This window comes from Diceros bicornis, chromosome 16 (assembly GCF_020826845.1).
Source record: "Diceros bicornis minor isolate mBicDic1 chromosome 16, mDicBic1.mat.cur, whole genome shotgun sequence".
NCBI classification, from domain to species: domain Eukaryota; kingdom Metazoa; phylum Chordata; class Mammalia; order Perissodactyla; family Rhinocerotidae; genus Diceros; species Diceros bicornis.
In genome coordinates, this window is record NC_080755.1 from 6,813,200 (window position 1) to 6,833,260 (window position 20,061).

Below are 20,061 nucleotides of genomic sequence, written 5' to 3' on the forward strand. Positions count from 1 at the left end.
TAAAAGTACAGTACGAGGGAATTCACAACGTATCACCATGTGACAGACGACTCACAGGTAGGCGGTGGTGAGACCACAGCAGCAGGATGTACATGCACCAAGTGCTTCGAACCTGAAGACGTGCGGGTCAAGCAGAGCATGTGGATTATACAGCGCATTTGGTCAGCCCAGCTGAGGACGCGGTACCTTTTCAAAATGCTGACACCAGTCCCCTCCAGGATATAGGGCATCTGTCTGGTCCACTGGCTTCACAGCTTTCCACTGCAAACAGCTCACTGAATCAGACAGTCTGAAGCACTTCATAAATTCTTAAAAAAATAAGTACACTGACAAAATAAAATTAACTTAAAACAGTCAAACTCAACGTGGGAATAAACCAAACCCATATGTAACAGTGCAAATTTGACAGAGGCAGTCAGTATTGAGAGTGCGAGCGTTCAGAATCTCTTAAAACGTACACCTTTAAAACTTTTATTTTTTAAATTTATTCATCTCTTATTTACCTTTTTTTGTTTAATATACTGTGTAAAAAAGATGGAGACAAAAATAGTTTTCTGAGCTATGAAAAAAATTAAGTTATTACAGGCACATTTACTGTTTCATTCTAGAAACATCTCAGGGTCACAGGTTGAACATTCAGCAGCTGTTTTTTTTTAAAAAAAAAAAACATTCTTTGACCTTGGGAAAACTAGATCTCTCCTTTTGGGTGGAGTTTGGTTGATGACAATGGTGTGGTTATGCAAATTACAGTGAATTATTCCACGATAATCCATGCAAACTTGCATCACGTCACAGGTGGAGCTTCTCCCCGGGCGCCTCCTCGTCGCCGAGCTCCTCCACGGAGGTCAGGTCTCCCGGTGACTGAGCCGGGCAGGCCATGGGGGAATGTGGGGCCCAGCGGGATGGAGGGCGCCGGTTTGCTGGTCTCTCGGGCCTGGAGAAGCAGGGTTCTAGGGATGGAGCTAGTGCGGAACAAGGTAGTTCCTTCAGAGCCGAGAAAGAGAAAGACAGGGTTACTCAGATGGACAGTTCCTCCAGGGGGTGATCTCCCCCACACACACTTCTCAACAGACTCAAGTTAAATATAATAGACCAGGGGCAACTTCTGAACGTTAATTTATATTTTGGTCATGGAGAATAACTTAAAATGGTATGTAAAGAGTTCACCCTGAATAATCAGTGACGATGGTAATGGGAAGATATCAAATTATAATGAAAAGATGGCAATGCCATGAGATGGTGTGTTGACAGACACCCTCAGACTTGGGCTGGAGCACAGGCCACATGTCATACTCCCAGCATACCCCACCACCTTGGCCCTCTTGAAAGATCGATTCAGCTACAATGACCGGTCCTAGGAGGCCAGCCTCCCTGTGCCTTGGTGTGGTGGGGGCCCATGAAGAGACCCATGATTTCATCCAGCTGTATTAGCAACGAGACTCACCTTAAAACGAACTCTGCTACTGTTTATTTTAAATTGACTGGCAGTGGTTAAACAAACTCCCACAACAAGGAACAAAGGCTGCAGGCAGGAATTTTAATTTAGATCTCGTCTTGTTTAATGACTCTTCCTTGCAGCAGCATTTTAAAAAGTGGAGTGCAAGTGCACTTGTGCTTTTGTGGCGCAGGCATCCCACACCTTCTAAGAGCAGACCATGCAAGACACACTCAACCGTGGTGCAAGTCACCTCTAACACTTACTCAAGGGCCACTGCTACTGTTTTGGTTTTACAGAAGGCTGAGCTACTTGTCCTGAGTCTGCACAGAAGGAAACAAGGACGCCCAAAGTTGGAATTTGCTGGCACACACAAACGTGACAAGCTGTGGCATGGGGAAACAGTGAGTTCTACAGGGTGGAGCCCGTCTGCCCAAATGATAGCCAACAATGAAGGGGTGAGATGGTAAACCACACAATGAGGAATGACACGGAACAAAGCCCTCCGAGTGTCAGGAAGCAAGTTGGAGGATTTAAAGAGACGTGACAAGCAGCTGCAAGACCAGAAGGAGGAATGTGTTGTCAGCGTAGCAGAGGGACAAAGGCGGGAAGAGACAGCGACTGTGTTGATGGGCAACATGACGAGGGAGGGAGAAGATGGCAGGCGGAACACGCTGGAGCGCGCACAGACGCAGTGCTTCGGGAAGAATGACGGAGTGGGGTGGTTTCCCCGCCTCCCTGGGGGGTCAGCAGAAAAGGAGCATTAGCCCTGGAGACTACTTCTTAAGGTTCCCTGCCTCCTTTGTGGCTGGCACTTTATGGCAAGGGGGAGCCTTGATCAGCAAAGCACTTACACTAATGGGAACCATGACAAGCAGCAACAGCTCACCTGTGAAAACATGTCAGCACTGAAATAGCTGAAATGCAAACTAACCTGGGGTGAGCTGTCCTCACCTCATCTCAGCCCAGCTCGAGGGGACCCATGGGCTGGGAAATCTGCTCCTGTTTTGTGTCTTTTTGTGTTTCTGCTCCTGGTAGTATAAGAGTTGTGTGTGTGCATGTGTGTGCTGCACATGTGTGTATTGTTTGTGCTGTGTATGAGTGTGTTGTATGTGCGGTGGATGTCATGTGTTGGTAAGGTTGCTGCTCTAGGTTTTCTCGACGCCACTGCAGCCTGGTTCCACCTGGATGACGCTGAACCAGAATGGGTTTTTCATTAGACAGTTTTGTGCCACCTCTTCACTGGCATCTATTCGTGAACTCCAACAGGAAGAAATGTCGTACGACCACCAGTTCAAGGGAATGAACTTTTTCTTTAGTAAGACACCAGCACATATAAGCAAACAACGCTGTCCTTTCCCGAGATAGTGGGTGATGTGGGCCTCTTATCCTGGGAGCAAGCACCACTGGAGCCTTTGAGAGCCCACTGTACTTTGCATTTAGCCCTTGGAGTTAAGGCCAGTGGATGAGTGGGTGGGTGACTGTATCCTTGATCAAAAACAAAGTGGGTATTTTCTCCTGCGCCTCCATTCAGGCTCTGAAGGCAATTCTGCGAGAATATTTTTTGTAGCAGGGATAGCTTTGTTGTTTATTCAATCAACAAATGTTTATTGAGCACTTACTATGTCCCCCTGGTGATGGCCTGGGAGGACAAGACACATTTGGGTTTACTCCTTCTGGTGTGGTTATTGAGAAAAGGAGAGAAGCCTGTCCGTTATGGTCACACCTCACTGCAGCAGACGGCAGTGCACACGTACCCTCAGCACACCCGTGAGCAGGTGCAGGCCAACTGGGAAACGCTGGGCTCAGAGACCCCCAGGCTAGGCCTCCGTGCAGGAGACACTCCCCTCTCCAGCCAACATCCCTCTAATCCTCTGAAAGCATCCTGGCTGCACAGTGCCCAGGAGAGCGGAATCTCAGCAGTGTCTCTACAACATAAGAGCCCTTTGCACTGAGCGGTCCACACTCAGGTGAGACAAAAGGGAAGGTCCAGCCTGCCAACCTGTCCCTGCAGGTGGACCCCGGCCAGCGTGGGTGTCTGCCTCTACGGAGCACATCTACCTGGATGATTTGGCCTTATTCTTGAGTGTCAGGTGCCAACCCTGATGACACAAACGATCTCTCCAGACAGCTTGGAAAGAAGGAAGAAAGCACTTACGGCGTGAGGCAGGCAGGGCTAGAGTCCCCAGGGGGCAGTTAGTAAGACAGTTTGGTTCTGGACAGAACAGACAGAGAAAGAGAAGAAAAACAAGGAGGTTGGAAAGTACTTTTAAAAAGAAGAACAGTAAAGGTTTAACCTCAACCAGCCCAGCAGCAGCTCAGGGAGAGCCATCAGGAGAAACTCGAGGTCCCGCAGAAACAGGCGCGTACACGCCGGGCACACTGGCCTGTCCTCCGTGTAGGTCCGGAGCCAGCAGGGACCCTCACCACGGACCGGCAGGAGACCTCTCCCTTCCGCCCGCTATTTTTCCCAGAGCTGCCCTTTGGCATTTAACATTTCATACACCCTCTGGCGCACAGAGAGACAGGAGTCACAAGACTGTTGTATTTGAAACAGAGCCCACTAAACAGCCTGTTTGTTTTAGTCACAATGATCTAGCAACCGCTGCTCATACTAAAAATTTCCTCTCGCATTTTCCACTTAGACACAGGAGGGAAGAAGAGCATTACATTTCCAGATTATTCTTTCTCTTCACACCAGAACTCCTCACAGCTTCTTTGTATCGCCGAATTGGTGCTATGGCTTCAGGAGAAAAAGAGGAATGAGTAGCTTGTGGGGTGGGAGTGAGGGTAGAAAGGGAGACCTCCTGTTGTGCACGTTTCTAGTGCAGGAATGCCCACGTCACCCGTGTCTAGATGTCCAAGTGAACTTCAGGGAGCGAGTCCACCACAGGGAGCACAGAGCAGGGTGGGAAATCAGAATCAGTTCTGGTGATCTGGATGAAAACCCAGAACTACATCATCTATGCAGCGACAGGAAGGGGTCTCCAATGGGCCTAACACAGTAAGTCAATTCAGACAAGGAATATTCCACTGGAATCCAGAGCAAGCAAAATTCCAACAAAAAGGAACAAAGGGCCCACGACATTTAAATATAGCCAGTGAGTGCTCCATGCAGGTTCTGAATCCCTGAAACTACGCTGTGCTCCCTACAAACTGGTCAATCATCTCTTTGGTAGCAGACACACCAAGTGAGAAGAAAATCTAAATAGACTCTTTGCAGAGGATAGGAGTGGGGGGTGGGCATAGCTTTGTACTGATAAAAGCATTGTCATGCCTTACAGCTGTGATTCACTCATTAAACCATTTTCTTTACATTTTTTGGTTCCTAAAAATTAATTTCTATTTAGTGTCTAATATAAATGGACATCACAGACACAGCCAGTTAATGCTTTGGGACAAAGCCCTAATTTCAACTGATTCCTCCAGAGCCCTAAGAAGGCAAAGCATTCACAGAAATAAGACCCTCTGCAACCAGTGAGTCACTTACCTGAGGGCCCTGGAGGGGTGGGGGTAACAGAAGCCTGCAGAAAGCAACATTTGTCACCTGATAACCCTGAACCAGCAGCATCTGTCCTCTCAGAGCATGTAAACAACTTTACCACAGACCCGTAGCTTCGGAACGTGTAGGCCACAGACCATCTATATTAGGTGGAACCTTGCCATTTCTGTAGGTCACTGGCCATTTCACGTGGTTGAACCTATTGCAGATTTAAACTCTATGTTTTGAGTTAAACACTGGGAACTCGAACATCATTTTGCTCCAGTGGGAAATGGGGGCAGAAAGAGGATCAGCTCAGACAGGAAATACACCTTCCTCCCTCCTCATCCGAGAAGGGAAGCGAGGGCTCCGGGGCCGTGGCAGGAAAGCAGTCAGGCGGCCCGGGGAGCGCATTTCTCTCCTCCCCCCTACCCCTGCCAGCTGCTGGAGCTGCTCAGCCCGGAGAATGCTAATGGGTGTCTGGACCCCACTGCTGCGGAGCCCGTCCACCTGGCTACCAGTAGGTCAGGCCTCACCCTCAAGTCTATCCACGGGATCACTCACTGAGCAGTGTCTTGATGGAGCACTGGGAAACGTGTCCTTCCCACCCCGTGAACTGCGAGGCCAGGGTCACCACCGTTTTCACCTTTAGCATTATCATCAGGCTTTGTTTATTTTGCACATTCTTGAAGTGGAAACAGGAATTGTCTTTTAAAGTGGTGTGACACAAATAGACTACATGTAGATATGCATCAGAACAGAATTCAAGGTTGCCTGATTCGTGAGTGTTAAAGGGGATATAATAATCATATAATAATAATACGTGATAATAAGTGTGGTCATATGTAATGTGATAACATGTGATGTATAAGGGGGATAATGATAACCATCACATCGTTTGCAGGCAGGATTTTGCTCTCATCCATTTGTCTCAGCTGGTTTCACTGCTAGGGAGACTCATGGACACGGAGCGGGTATGTGATTTTGAGAGGTAAGACTACTATTCCATACTGAAGCCAATACTGGAATCCAGGTGTTGTAATTCCTGATGAGATGTTCTAGTGTCCACGCTGTCAAAATCCTCTCCAGCACACCTCTTGTGTGTCATCACGTATAAAGATGTGGAGCATGCAGAAAGCCCTGACATGACTCTCCGTACTTCACATACATACATACATACACACACACACACACACACACACACACACACATTCATAGGACACAAATTCATACAGAAAGAGGGCAAATTACAACCCCAAGTGAAAAGCCCAGCTAAAAAGATAAGCATCGATCACTTAGATCAGAGAAGAGAACCTGAATCAAATTTAAAATTGTTGTGAACAGTAAAATGAAATTTTCTTTAAGCAGCAGCTCAGGGTTTGTGTTTCTGCCTATTCCATTCTCCCATAAACCCTGTATCTCCCCAGCTCACAAGAACCTATACGGACCAGGATTCTTGAACTCAAATGACCTGGTACAATCCCAGGTTCAAACATGTTCTCTCAACATTTAAATGGAAGAACTGGGAGGGTGAGGGTGTGGATACTCAGCCTGCATTACCTCCATGGACCCTGGTTCGGCTTTGACTGCTTCTCCCACATGGCTGTCACTGTTGAGACTTGAGGGGACGTGGGGGGACTGCCTCCTCTCCTCCTTTAAGGCATGCTCCAACAGCTTCTTGTTGAGGATCCGAGCTACATTCTCAGTGAGTGTGTAGCCAGGGGGAGCAGATAAGTCCTGCCTCACAGGTGTGCCCTCTCCCCCTTCCTCCCTACATGTCTCCGAGCCAACCCCGATGGGGCTGGGTGACTGTCCCCGGGAACTGGGGCTGGTTTCCTGGCCTAGGCCCAGCTCTGGCCGGGGTTCTGCAGAGCAAGACCGACTCCCAGCCCGCATCCCCTTCTGGAAGGGGTCCTGCACCACGGGGCTGTGGTCGATGATGTTGAAGAGGCTGGAGAGGCCGTCGTTGATGGCGGTGTGCACGGGGCTTTCCCTTGTGGTGGTGGAGCGGGCCCAGGCCGACTCGCTGCACCCCTTCTGGGCCAGCCCTGGGGAGGTCCTATTATTTGGCTGGTCAGCTTTGGGGAAGGGCTTCCTCTGCAGCTTGGGAGACCCGTACTTGGGGGAGCAGCACGTGCGTTCAAACTTGGCCTGTACCTTCTCGATGGCAGGCGCCACCTGCCTGCTCCTAAGGCCACGGGAAGGAGATGATGCGGGCGTGGCACCACCCCCTGCCTTTGGTGTGAGACACTTGTGGGGGCTGCTGGTGATGGCGCTGCCACGCAGGGCTTCGGTCTGCAGGCCCACGCTGATGGTCTGGACGGTCTGTGTCCCCGTCGTCCGGGACCCATTGGTCTGACAGGCCATGTCCTTGACTGGAGGCTCGGTGGGACCAGAGCAGATGGCATTCCTGACAGAGAAGGCCACCTCCTTCATGTCATCACTCATGTTCTTGGACATCTCCAGGCTGTGCAGTGGGGAGGCAAAACCCAAGGGGGTGCAGAGGGTGCTATCGAGGGGGCGGAGCCCTCCCTCCACGTAGTCTCGGGGGTGTCTGGAGGGGGCCCCAGGCCACCTGCCAAGCATGTGTTCTGAGGAGCCCCCCTTTGTGTCTCCCGTGCCCCCTCTGGCTCTGCTTGTGGAAAATGGGCACTCGGGCTCCGGCCGGCCCCTGCCCTCACCGCCCGCCACGACGATGCTATCCATCCTGCGGACGGCAGGTGGGCTGTGCAGCACCCGCACCCCGGGCGGCTCGGCCCGGACGTGGCTCCGCAGGGGCTGCTTCAGGCAGTGCTCTGGGCTGGTCATGGTGTCCGTGGTCATGGTGACGCTCGTGGTGAGGTACCAGGAGGAGTCAGGGAAAGGCTCGGTGCCGGCCTCGTGCCCCACCTGCCCCCCCTCGGTCCTGTCTGCCCAGGGGTCTGGGGGCCTCTCGTCCCAGCTCTTGCTGTTGAACTCCTCGATGTACTTCAGGTCGTCAGGAGACAGGGGCGGAGTGACATCCTCCCTGCTGCTCCCGGCGGGCAGGCCTTTCTCGGGCAGGAAGGGAGAGACGTCCATCAGGCGCTGGAACTCAGACATGGAGGACACGGACACCGCCCTGGGAAGAGTGGAGAGAGGACGGCATCAGCGGCCCATGTGCCAGCCAGGGAGCCCGCTGACCCGTGCCCCCACCCCGGCGCAGCTCACGAGTCCTGCCTGCACCAGCAGCGCCTGCTGCGCGACGGGCTCCACCTGAATGACCAGCACGCTCGCTGTCCAGCTGCCTGATGTTGTCCAGCTCTGACCCTGTGGATGTTTAACAGATCTTTACGATGGCTCTGGAAGTGTTCCAGGAGCCTTGTACTGGTCAGAACTCAATACAGCCAACCCTTAGATACTGTGGGAACAAGCGGAAGGTGGGCATGGCAGTCAGAGCCAAGCTCCAAACCCACTTTGAAATGGTTCATTTTAGCCTGTGGACGCTCCGCAGGAAGAGGGGAAACTACAGGAACCCTGGCTGTGGCCTGGCCTCTCCATCTATTGACAAGTGCCTTCAATTCCAAACCTACTGGGAGACTCCTGAGTTCCAGGCATCATGGCAGGTGCTCAGGCTACAGACATGACCGCACCACAGTCCCAACCCAAAACCAGCCACTGGTACTGGGGGAGTGAAATACCCCAACAAAATAACTACCATCTGAAGTCCTTCTTACTCTCAGCCTCATCCTCCACTGGCCTGAAGTACTAACAACGTCCAAAGGCCAAACAAAAGACGTAGAAGAGAGAGAGGAGGGGAAGATGTAATCAGGTTGGCAAACAATTCCCAAACGCCATTTCAAACAGAAACTCCACCCGGCCCTGCCAAACCCACCACCAGGGCTCAGTGCCCTCAGTTCCCTCTCTGCTTCCTCCTTGATAGCCGAGCTACTTTTTGTTCTTGCTCCTTCTATACTCCTGGCCAAGATGCACAAACACAACGGGAGAGTGAAGACAGGAGAGCTAAAGCAACAGCCAGTTTGGGGTGAGCTACTGCCTGATGGACGTGGATTTGGATGTAGATGACTCAGTGTATTGGCACTTAACTCAATATATTTCGATTTGACGTGAATTTACTGACTGCCTCCTGCAGGCCCAGGCGGCACGGTATGAGGGGCTGGGGACTCCAACATGCTGAGACAGGAAGTTGCTGCAGGGCTTGGACAGCTTGTCAACCCAGCCAGGGCAAAGAAGTGGTGGCCAGGAAGGAGGCTTGGGGCTGGCCATGCGTGCCGACTCAGGTCCTGGACCCTCTGGTCTGGAATCTCTCCTGATGTGGTGGTGGAGGTGAAGCGTGTGCAGACTCACTGTCTCTACAAGTAGACCACTTTATCATAGGACATATTAATAACCACGCACCCCCAAACTCTAAATACCTAGGGTTCTAGACCAGCCCAGGCCCTGCTGAAGGGGTCCCAGACTGAGTGCATGGCCACTCCTCTGCAGGACCCATTAACAACGGCGAGGCCAGAACTGGGTCCTGCTCTGAGCAAGTGTGTGGACCACAAGGACTGGTCCACAGAATGGGCAAAGTTCTAGGTGGCTTGGCTGACAATGCCCTTACCCTAGGGGCATGTGCTGGTGGTCGTTACCATGGGGTAAAACAGCAGGCTACAAATGACACCACTGGGCATTTCATCTTGTTATTTCTCACTAGAGGCACAAGTCAGTGGTATTTTTGTTATAAATAACCTATAAACTGTCCAATGGCCCTCTGAATAACAGAAAGCTGGCTATGGAAATAAAAGGAAATAGAAAGGATAAGGATGGTCCATTTGTCACTAGGTCCTAAGCTTTCCAGCAAGCACGATTTTCCTCTTGTTGCCTCTGATCAAGGAGCTGCTGAATTAACAATGAGCTTCAGAACACTGTTCACCGGGAGCTGGAAGTGCTCTACAGGTAGCCAAACCCTAATCCCTTCCCGTTTCTTGGATGTAGCTCATCTAACCCTGCTTCTGCCCACAGGAACTGCTCTCAGAGTCAAAGCAGCAGCAGCACCTCTGTGGGGACTTTTTGCCTCTAGGTCTTGGATGGATATCGTGGAACAGAGATGATGTGGACAGAGAAAGGAGAGGCGTTAACCTTAACAGTGGCCAAAGCAAAACAAAACCATACCTACAAAAACCAGACACATGTGCAACAAGGAGAAAGCACGAAGAGAACACAGGAAAGCACTAGAAGGGAAGGGGGTGGAGGGGAGGACAGCACCTTCTTTCTTTGTACATTTTGATACTGTTTCAATTTTACAAGCATGGATTACTTTTGAAATTAACAGAAGCAATTAAGATAAGCAATAATAACTAGCTACAGTGCAGGGAGGAGCTCTGCTAAGAAAGGCAGAAAGCGAGAGGGTGTAATGACAGCAAACTTCGCTCACTGCTATTCTGCGCCAGACATCGCTTCATCTTATGTGTATTAACACATTTAGGCTGCAAACAAATCTAATACCTCCTGTTTCCAGATGAGGAAACGAAGCACAAAGCAGTCAGATAACTCACCCAAGGTTGCATGGCTAGTGAGAGGTGGATGTGGATCTGAACCCAGGATGTTTGGCTCTGGGGCCGAGCTCTCAAGTGCTGCCCTGTGCTGTCCAAGAGCAACCGGACGAGACAGAGCTCGAAGGACAGAAATGTGCCACAGGCACTTCCCGGCGTTGGATGAATCCCACAAAGGGCAGAACGGGAAGGAGACATACTTCATGGACTCCAAGTTCACAGGAAAGTTAGGGAGCAAATTAGGAAGAGCAAATTGCCCTGAGAAGAAGCTGCATGCAGGGCAATGGTGTGTACCATCTACAAAGAAAAGTACGTGTGTGCGTGTGGGGAGGGCGAGGGATGGGTAAAGGAAACCGCCGCACTTTCTGCTCAGCTGTAGCTGTGTGTTTTTTTTTTTTTTGATGAGGGAGATCAGCCCTGAGCTAACATCTGATGCCAATCCTCCTCTTTTTGCTAAGGAAGATTGGCCCTGGGCTAACATCCATGCCCATCTTCCTCTACTTTATATGGGACGCCAGCACAGCATGGCCTGACAAGCACTGTGTAGGTCTGCACCCGGGATCCGAACCTGCGAACTCTGGGCCGCCAAAGCGGAGCACACGAACTTAACCACTACGCCACTGGGCCAGCCCTCAGCTGTGTGTTCTTAATATTTCCATTTAAACAAATTTGCTTATACATGCCTTTTCAGACATGTCTCATCATACATATGACCTAAAATACATGATTACTAACATCAACAACATCAACTACTTTATATTTACTTCAAGGATTACTGATGGGAAATATTTTAATAAACCCTCCTTGTAGAGCTTTTCAATGTACAGTATATAAAATGTCTCATAGCACAGCAAGAGGGACTTTTTCCAGACTTTAAATTAGAAGACAGAGGTTTCCATAGACTTTTCAAAACCCATTTAACACAATCATTCCTTTATATACACAACACACAACTATATCTGCAAAGTTCTTACCATAACACTAATACACATGGCTTGTCTCTTAGTTGTTACTACTAATAAAAAATACAATATTTATAAAATTAATAATAATAAAGCAACCACTTATTCAGAAGTCTTATCTTAAGTCATTCTGAAGATAGCGTTACAACAGACTACAGAGACAGGATGGAATCTCAGGACCAAGGGGTTTTTACTTCAGTAGTCTACTACTGTTTTCATCAATCTTACCTTTGAAGATTTCCCTTGGGATTTTCTTCTTCCTATAAAGAAGAGATAAGTTTGTCTGAATCAGTTAATTTTGGTTGCCTAGGAGCCTTCAGAGGGCTGAGTGACTTGTTTTGCTCTTCTGCTCTAGGAAAACACCACTTCAAATACACACTGAGGCCAAGTTCTGGCGGGGAGTGCTGCTGCCCTCAGCCCTTTGAAGTAACAATAAACCTGAATCCACAGCGTGATGAGGGGTTGGAGCTTCTGCAGTCCAGGGAGGAGCCCACGTGAAGGAGAGACACCAGCTGTAAACTTTGTCATGGAGGAAGTGCTTCCTCAAAAGACTTCGATAACTACATGCATTTCAAAGCCAGCTTTTGAAATGACCTGAATACGGCTGAATGTGTGCGTGTGTGTGTGTGTGTGTGTGTGAGAGAGAGAGTGAGAGAGAGAGAGAGAGAGAGAGAAGAGGATGAGAGAGAGAGGGGAGGTGGGGAGAAGGGAAGACGAGGGTAAGGGTTAGGAGACTGAAGTCCGTTGGTCCGAGCCTCACTTGGAAGTTGCTGTGACAGCCTTAGGCTGGAGCGCTTTCTTGGTTTTAAACATTGCCATTTAGAATCAGAGGTGAAATTACAGTGACTTCCCTTTAGATAGAAGAATGATAGCTGTGCTGGCAGAGAACCACATGAACACAGGCTGTCTCTGGAGAGAACACCCCCATGCTGACATGGTCCTGAAGAAGGACCAAGGATCCTAGCAAGCCTTCGACAGTAATGGAATTTCATTCCCCAGCACAGTAAACAGCTGGGTGTGCTTCCCTTTAGCAAGCATGGCCCTGGTCTCCGTCGTGCAGATCAGCACGGGGTCCAGGGCTCCCAGCATGCAGAGCCAGAACCAGACAGTCTCCCAACCCTGGTCTGCTTTCTCTCTGCTGTGAAATTGGACCATGAGAGATGCCAATAGATCAAACAGGGAGGCATACTGGCACTGTCATGTCATCCGGGTACCTACTGCTGAGAAGAAGGCACTCGACTTCACAGACATGTGACCAAAGCGTAACTTCCCCACATTTCAACACTATTTGACATGAACTCTTTTGAGTCTATTTAGTGTTAGGGACGGGTTAAATGACAGGTATAACCTTCACTCATTTCACCCACCTCCACCCTCTTGAAAGTGGCTAAGAAAGATCTTACAAGTTCTCATCATAAGATAAAAAAATTGTCACCATGTTTGGTGACGGATGTTAACTAGATGTACTGTGGTGATCACTTCACAATATATACGTATGTTGAATCATTATGTTGTACATCTGAAACTAATACAATGTTATATGTCAATTATATGTCAGTGAAAAAAAATAAATGATAGGTATAATTGTTAAAATGACTCACAAGTAATGATCCCTAAAATCAATTTTTAAAACCCGGCCTTAACAAGGAGAGAAAACCTCCTGCCTCGAGGTGGAACTTTTCAGTGCACACGCAGCTCACCTATTTGCTGACCTAATTTACATAAGGTTTCTCAGTGTAGGATTTTTTTCCCTTTGCACAGAATAAGATATTTATAGTATGTCATTGATTAGTAACATTTGCTATTTCTAACTGTGAAGTACTTTCTTTAAAACAGAATCTTTTTGGTTATTAATAAGTTTTCTAGAATCAGAAGACTGTGCTATGATTTTAAGGAAAGTTGAAGATCCACACTTCCCAGAGTGATCTACTTCCTCCCGAGTTTTGTTGGGCATACTCACTTGTGAGACGGCTCCTTTTACACAGGACATGAGCCCAGTATTTCCAAACCCAAAACAAGGTGGTAAAGTGAACAGGACCACAGCACACGCTAGGAACCTGGGGTTAGGACCACCATGCACAGCCCTTGGATTATGAAGGTTTCACTTTTACTCAACCCACAGGCTGCGCTATGTGAAGCCCTGGAGCCTGCTAGCCACATGGCCAGTTTCCCAGCAACCCCTGGACCCAAAACCCCAGGCCGACCTCGGGCAGGCAGTTCCTGAACTCCCTCTGGGGCCCATGGGCTGGAGGCTCCTCGGGCTCGTCGTCCAGGGACAGGGCGTCTAAGTAGAGGTTCTCCCGGGCCGAGCACCTGTCCGACTCCTTCAGCTTGGATAGTGGCCGGTCTTCGAATGGGGTGGAGTCGGTGTCCACACAGGGCCACATCCCCAGGGTACGGGGCACGTGGGGGCTTCCGGGGTGGGCACAGGGGCGGATGTTGCCTTCTTTCTGATCACAGAGGAAAATGCCACCTCTCCGGGGACTGTTTTCTTTCTGCAACTTGAGGGTTTTAAAAATGAAAACAATTAGCCTCACTTTTCTGTATGTTGTTCTCCCTGAGACCATGGTTTCTCCACAATTTAGAATTACATATGGGTCCATCTGAAAGACTGTAAGAAGTAAATGTTCTTAGAAAAGTCTAACCCAGTTTCAAAATGTAACACAACATTACAAATGCTTTTAAAAAGAAAAATCACAATTTTATCTGGACTGGAAAATCTGCATAAACCACACCCAAGCCAACTCCTTCTGACGAGAATATGTTATTGCATATAACTTTGAGTACCATGCTCAAAGTACATTTATTCTTTAAAAATCTCACATTGTTAAATGACATATTTAGAGCTCTCTTTTGTAATTACCTTCAGAACTTAAGGCACACTCAATGGAAAACCATCCATGACAGCAAACTTCTGAGGGTGACTTTGATTTTCCTAACTAGCACAGTTTCCTAATAGTAACAGAGTATTATTTACAAATTATTTGGAACGAGTCCTACACATAATCCGAGTGATCAAACTGGGTTATAACCAGTGGGTGTCAAAAACAACTTATACTTTGCTTGAGAGGATTAAAACTCAGCCATAAAGGTAATTAAAGACCTGGCATGACTGGAAACAAACAAACAAACGTAAGCCACATCCTTCAGAGTCCCTTCTTTCCCCTGTCGTGGTAAACTCAAGACGCAGTAGTGGGGGAAACACAGGACCACGTGGAGTGAGGAAGACCTGAGTCACAGCCACTGTTTCATGGCTTGCTGGTTTGCTCACAGGTGTAAGGTTCCCAACTCTTCTCAGCTCAGTTTGCTCACCTGTAAAATGGGGATAGCACACTCCCTCCCTCCCAGGTTGAGGGGAGGACCAGGGCTGCAGGCAAGGTCAGCCCAGCAGGGGCCGGCCCACTGTAGAGGTCACTGTTTTTCCCTCAGGCTTGAGCCCACAGGTAAGTGCCTTGCCTACTTACAGCACTAGAGCTAGACCAAGCAGAGGCCCTTCGGGAAGGGAGCCAACGTGAACCCACAGGAACAGGCCGGAAATGGCGTGCAGGGCAGACGTTCTTGCTTCTCAGAGCAGCCCTAATACACTGCTTTCCCTCAAAACATGCACAGAAAGCACAGTTGAGAGCTGAGGATATTTCCACCTATGAACCTTTAACGGGGTCCTCATTGGATGACATGCTCACACACTCTACCCCGTTGGCTGATCTTCTGAATAAGTAAATTATCTGAATGACTAAAATGACATCGGATTTGACCTGAAGGGAAGGCAGAAGAAAGATTTTCAGTCCTCAAGTGCTGAGACAGTGCCAGCAAGTTCCGAAACTCTCTTGGAAGCATATTAATTTATTCTTTAACAAAGCATCTTTCACAAATGATACCCTTGTGTCCTAATTTAAGCCTTCATCTACAAGTTGGATATGTGTGGCCTGTGTATCATCAGGAACAAAGCCACGTGAAATAATGGAGACAAAGGACTTTTACTCATTTTTACTAACTTCTGAGGTGGTGGAACAAAAGTCTCAGACTATGATCTTCATTTTGTAAGAGAGATGGAGATTCAAGTAGCCAGATCTTAAATGTTCCAGTCTGAGGCAGGATCACACTTGACTTAGGGAAGAAGCTCAGCCTCCTCTGCTCTCCACGCCCCCTCCCCAAAGACATGGTTCTTCCCAGTTCTCTAAAAGATGCTCAATGCTTTCTTTAAAAAAATAAAAAGGAAAGCTTTTTATTAGGTTCATCTAATGCATGTCAGTGCAATTTAGTTTCAACACATGATCATCTTCAAGCTATTTTGGGTGAGGAATTAAAATGCAAGAACCACATCTGAAGCTGTAAATGCGCACTGAGGGTGTGCATGAAGAGGGGGAAGGAGTGACTAAGAGGGAGCTATGAACAAGCACCTTCTAACTCAGTAAAGAGGGATTTCAAAAATAAACCCAGGCAGCCAGAAGCAACGTGAGCTAAAGCTGGTAAGTGTTAGGTTTCCTAAAACTGAGCTGGAATGGTTTTAGCTGGAGGTGTCTGCTGCTAAGATGCCTCTGGAGTGTCGTAACAGAATAATGGGGCCTTAAAAGGATAGGGTTTCCTAGGACAGTCATTTCAAACCCAGCACCAGCACCCACTGTACTTAGAATCTTGCAGTAGAACAACTTTTAATGCAAATAGAAAATTTAAAAGATTTGCATTTCAAATAATACAGGAAACAATAAACCCTCAAGAGTGTCACTTTACCTGGATTGGTGAAAAGAAAAAAGGTCACTTCGCGAACAGGTTTTAAAAGAATGGCTTTTCATGTTGTAAAGGCAACTGATTTAAGGAAGTCACTGGAAGGAGAATGGCATGACAGGCAAGCTTTCCTGCAGGGCTGCAAGTCCTACATCTTCTGCATGTTAACTGGAAACTGAAGAGTTCTAAGGAGAAATGGACTGTGATTCCATAAATGTTTACCACCCAGTCAAATCTGGATTGAGACAAGAGATGCTGATAAGATAGATGATATGTGTTATCTGACCTTAACCACACTCTCAGTCATTCATCATTTAAAATGCCTCATGTGGCATAAAAATTATGTAGGAATTTAACGACACCGGACAAGTATGAAGCACGTGTTCTGAAAGTGGAAAATGGATTTAGTGTTACGTCTTTCACCATCTGTATGAGGTTATCATAGTCAAGGTTATACGGCTCAACAAATAGTCAAATATCTAGAGCATACATTGTGAAGAAGGTTCACTTGTGTTGTTTCTTGTTTGTTTATGGAATGTGTGGCTGGAAGTTCAGCAAACAAGCAACCTGATAACTGAGAAACAAATACTATCTATACACACACACACACACTTCAGCCAATTTCCTCTTTTACAGAGAATGCCTATAACTGCTTTACCTAATTTTCAGAATTGGGCACCAAAATTTATAAAATCTTCTTTTAAAATGTCCAATATTTGAGGGAGAAGGCCAGGTTTATTTTTGAAAGCCACAATTGCATAGCTGAAGCATCATTCACTGGCAACGAATCCTCTTCTAAAAACAGCAGTGAAATCATTGTACAAAGCCTGTGAGATCTACCACACAGATTTCAGGAACAGATGAATACCTGGAACCCATGTGTCTCGAATCCATTATGCTCAGAGATGTTACCCCTGAGGCTTAAGTTCTAGGGCTATCAGCTGGTGAACGGTTACAGGACTGACTATTTGGAAATGGGGTTCAGCTCCTGCCCACTCTTATCTTTCCAAAATATAGCCTTAAAATGAGGTGACTGTTCATCCCTAGGTCATTAACTCTTTGAAAGTTGAGTATCATCAGATGTCTTACTATTTTTCCTTTACTAGAAATTCTTCATTCCCAAAAGCAAAATAAAACCCTAAAAGACTTGCTTAACTCATGTCCAAGGTGTGACCTCCAAAATGAAGCCATGACAAGACCAATAAGCCCACAGCTGACAGAGGGGACCCTAGCAGGGCCACAGCAGGGTTATGATGGCCTTGCTGGGGTATGGGAGGGACAGACAAAGTGAATGATCCTGGAGGGAACGCCAAGAGGGAACCTCCCTGGTGACCAGGGGTCTGGAGTTACTGTGGTTAACTCAACTCGGACATGATAAACCTGTGAGCATTCTGTAGGAATACACATTACTTCTGTCCCAACAAGTGCCACCTAAGAGCTGATCCATTTGACAGCGCACGGAGCCACAGGGGACTTAACACAGAAGATTCTTTTCAAGGGCTGCATTTCTAGACCGAAAAGGAAGTAGCCAACTTTCCTTTGATAGAATTTGGGGAATTGTGAAATGAGCCACATCAAATACCAACACGGCGACTCGGTGTGTGACTAATCAAATCTAGGAAGAACTTCAGCTCCTTTCCATCCGTAGTGCGCACTCTTCTCCTCAACAGCTTCTCAGCCAAAGGCTCCCTTCTAAGCTTACTTCCCAACGGCATGCAGAAACTAACCTATGCACCGCACCTCCGTAACACAAGTACCATGGCTGGGGATAACAGAGCACATTTTTCAAAAGGCTCCCACATAAATGTAGGCAGTACGGGTATTTATAATAGAGCAATGAGGTTATGTTTTCCTGAACTCAGTTTCTTATTGATTAACACATTTCCTTGAGGCCTCATGAATTTTTAAGTGTGACAGGCTGAAAGAAATAAAATGTATGCTATATAAAAATTTGGCCAGGGAGGAATTCCAAACCTTCATCAATTTAATGTGAAAATTTAATTTTCCCTCTGGCACGACCCCAACAGTGCAGACTGTCCTAAGTCTGACGTAACGTAGAGAATGATTATCTGGGCAGTAGAAAAACAACTCCCCCTCACCCCGTGAATTCATCTGAGTTCTTGAATTGTTTGTTTAGCTGAAGACACTGAGCTCCCAGCTACCTCCCCTGGTAGGGTCTTATCTAATTACAGCTCAGCAATATCTACAGCAGGTGCAAACAGCCTGACTTCCAACTTAATTCAGCACTTTTTTTACTCCTGGACAACAATTCCATTCAAGCTGAAGCAGTCACTGTGACAACATCTTTAGTGCCAAACTTAAAAGTTAGTTTGCCTTTTGGCAGAAATCACTTTATAAGACATGAAATAACTTAATCTTTCAAGTTTAGTCTTTAAATTCCTTTAAAAAGTTACCCCCCACCCCCACCCCTGACCATACACACACCACACGCAGACACACACAGTGAAGTCACCTACAAACTTTGCAATGGAAAGATTTGTGTAATAGGAGGGCTGAGCCTAGGTCTCCAATACGAGAAATCCCAGTATTTCCTCCTCTTCCTCTGAAGCCCTTAAGACATCCTGATGCAGCAAGGACCTCCCGAGCAGCCTGTTTCCTGTAAGTCAGGTCACTGTCCTGCCCCCGGGGCAGGGGCTCCTCACCTGCTCTCTTCTCTCTGACTCCAGGTCACTGTCCTGCCCCCGGGGCGGGGGCTCCTCACCTGCTCTAGTCTCCACAAGAGCTCCTTCTTCTGCCGCTCCCACTCCTGCCGCTCTCTGTCCAGGCAGTCGAGAAGTTCTACCTTCTCCCGATTCCAGTTCTTCTCGCTGTGGTGGATCTGCCAGCGCAGGTCCATGACCAGGCTGTGGCTGTCAGCAAGCAGCTTCTGGTGTGTCTCCCTCTCCTTCTTGAATGCCCCTTTGCTGTCAGCGGAGGTGCCTGGTTCTCCCAGGTTTTTCTCAGTCTTCTCTTCCAGCTGTCAAGAAAAAAGACTTAGAACTCAGTCCCTGACAAGTCTTCATTAGTAGGTGAAGAAAATCTCAGCACACTTACATATTATCCCTGGAAACATGTATAAACCAAGGTTTGACCGATCCCATGGAAAAAACAATTTTCATTATTAAAGTCCTAATGATGCACATTTGACACAGAGAGTCACACAGAAAGTTAAGCTGCCCATAGCCTGCTTCTCAGCTCCACTTCATTACTCTGAGTTACTGCCACCTCTTGCCATCCTTCTGTGGAGTTCCTTCAGGGCTGGCACATCTGTCCCTATATCCTGAGTATGGAACCTAGTGACAGGGCAGTGATGGAACCTAGATGTCTAGTGATGGGGCAGTGATGGAACCTAGATGTCTGCAATCAATGTTTGTCAAACACTCAGGAGGTTAAATACCAAAAAGAAACAAACAAGCAAAAAACTCCCATCTAGACATATATTCAAACTGCTGAAAACATAAGAGAAAATCTCTGAGGCAGACAGAGAAAAAAGACACATTATGCACAGAGGCACACAGATGAGAGTGACAGCAGACTTCTCCTCAGAAACCAGGCGAATCTGCAGACAATGGAGTGACATCTTTAAAGGGCTGAAGGGAAAAAATGTCAACCTCAATAGAATGCTATACTCAGCAACAATAACTTTCAAAAATGAAAGAAAATTTTCAACAAATGAAAATTGAATAAAACCATTGCCAGCAGACCTACATTTCAAGAAATAACACAGGAAGTTCTTAGGCCGAAGGAATATTATACCAACAGACACTCTGATCTACACCAAAAATGAAAACACTGGAAATGGCATAAATAGATATAGACATAAAACTCACTTTTCTCTATTCCTGATTGCTTTAAAATATCACTGAGCGTCTAAAGCAAAAAATAGTTGCAATGATGGTGTGTTTACAGAACATGTAGAAGTAAACTGTGATAACAATAGCATAG

General features: G+C 47.4%; 1 protein-coding gene across 9 annotated transcripts in view; it reads right to left on the reverse strand.

Annotated features, from left to right (window-relative positions):
• Window positions 1–261: 261 nt before the first annotated feature.
• Window positions 262–20,061, reverse strand: part of MTCL1 (microtubule crosslinking factor 1) — a 133,747-nt gene continuing 113,947 nt past the window's right edge. For 5 of the 9 annotated variants that reach the window (XM_058556692.1, XM_058556691.1, XM_058556696.1 and 2 more), the window contains 6 exons: window positions 18,839–19,093; window positions 13,596–13,892; window positions 11,620–11,651; window positions 8,106–8,204; window positions 6,477–8,016; window positions 262–984 (listed from right to left, as the gene is read on the reverse strand). In XM_058556692.1, coding sequence (XP_058412675.1) covers window positions 790–984; window positions 6,477–8,016; window positions 8,106–8,204; window positions 11,620–11,651; window positions 13,596–13,892; window positions 18,839–19,093 — 2,418 coding nt within the window. In that variant the 3' untranslated portion in view covers window positions 262–789. The other 4 variants (XM_058556695.1, XM_058556698.1, XM_058556693.1 and 1 more) reach the window with 3 other exon arrangements.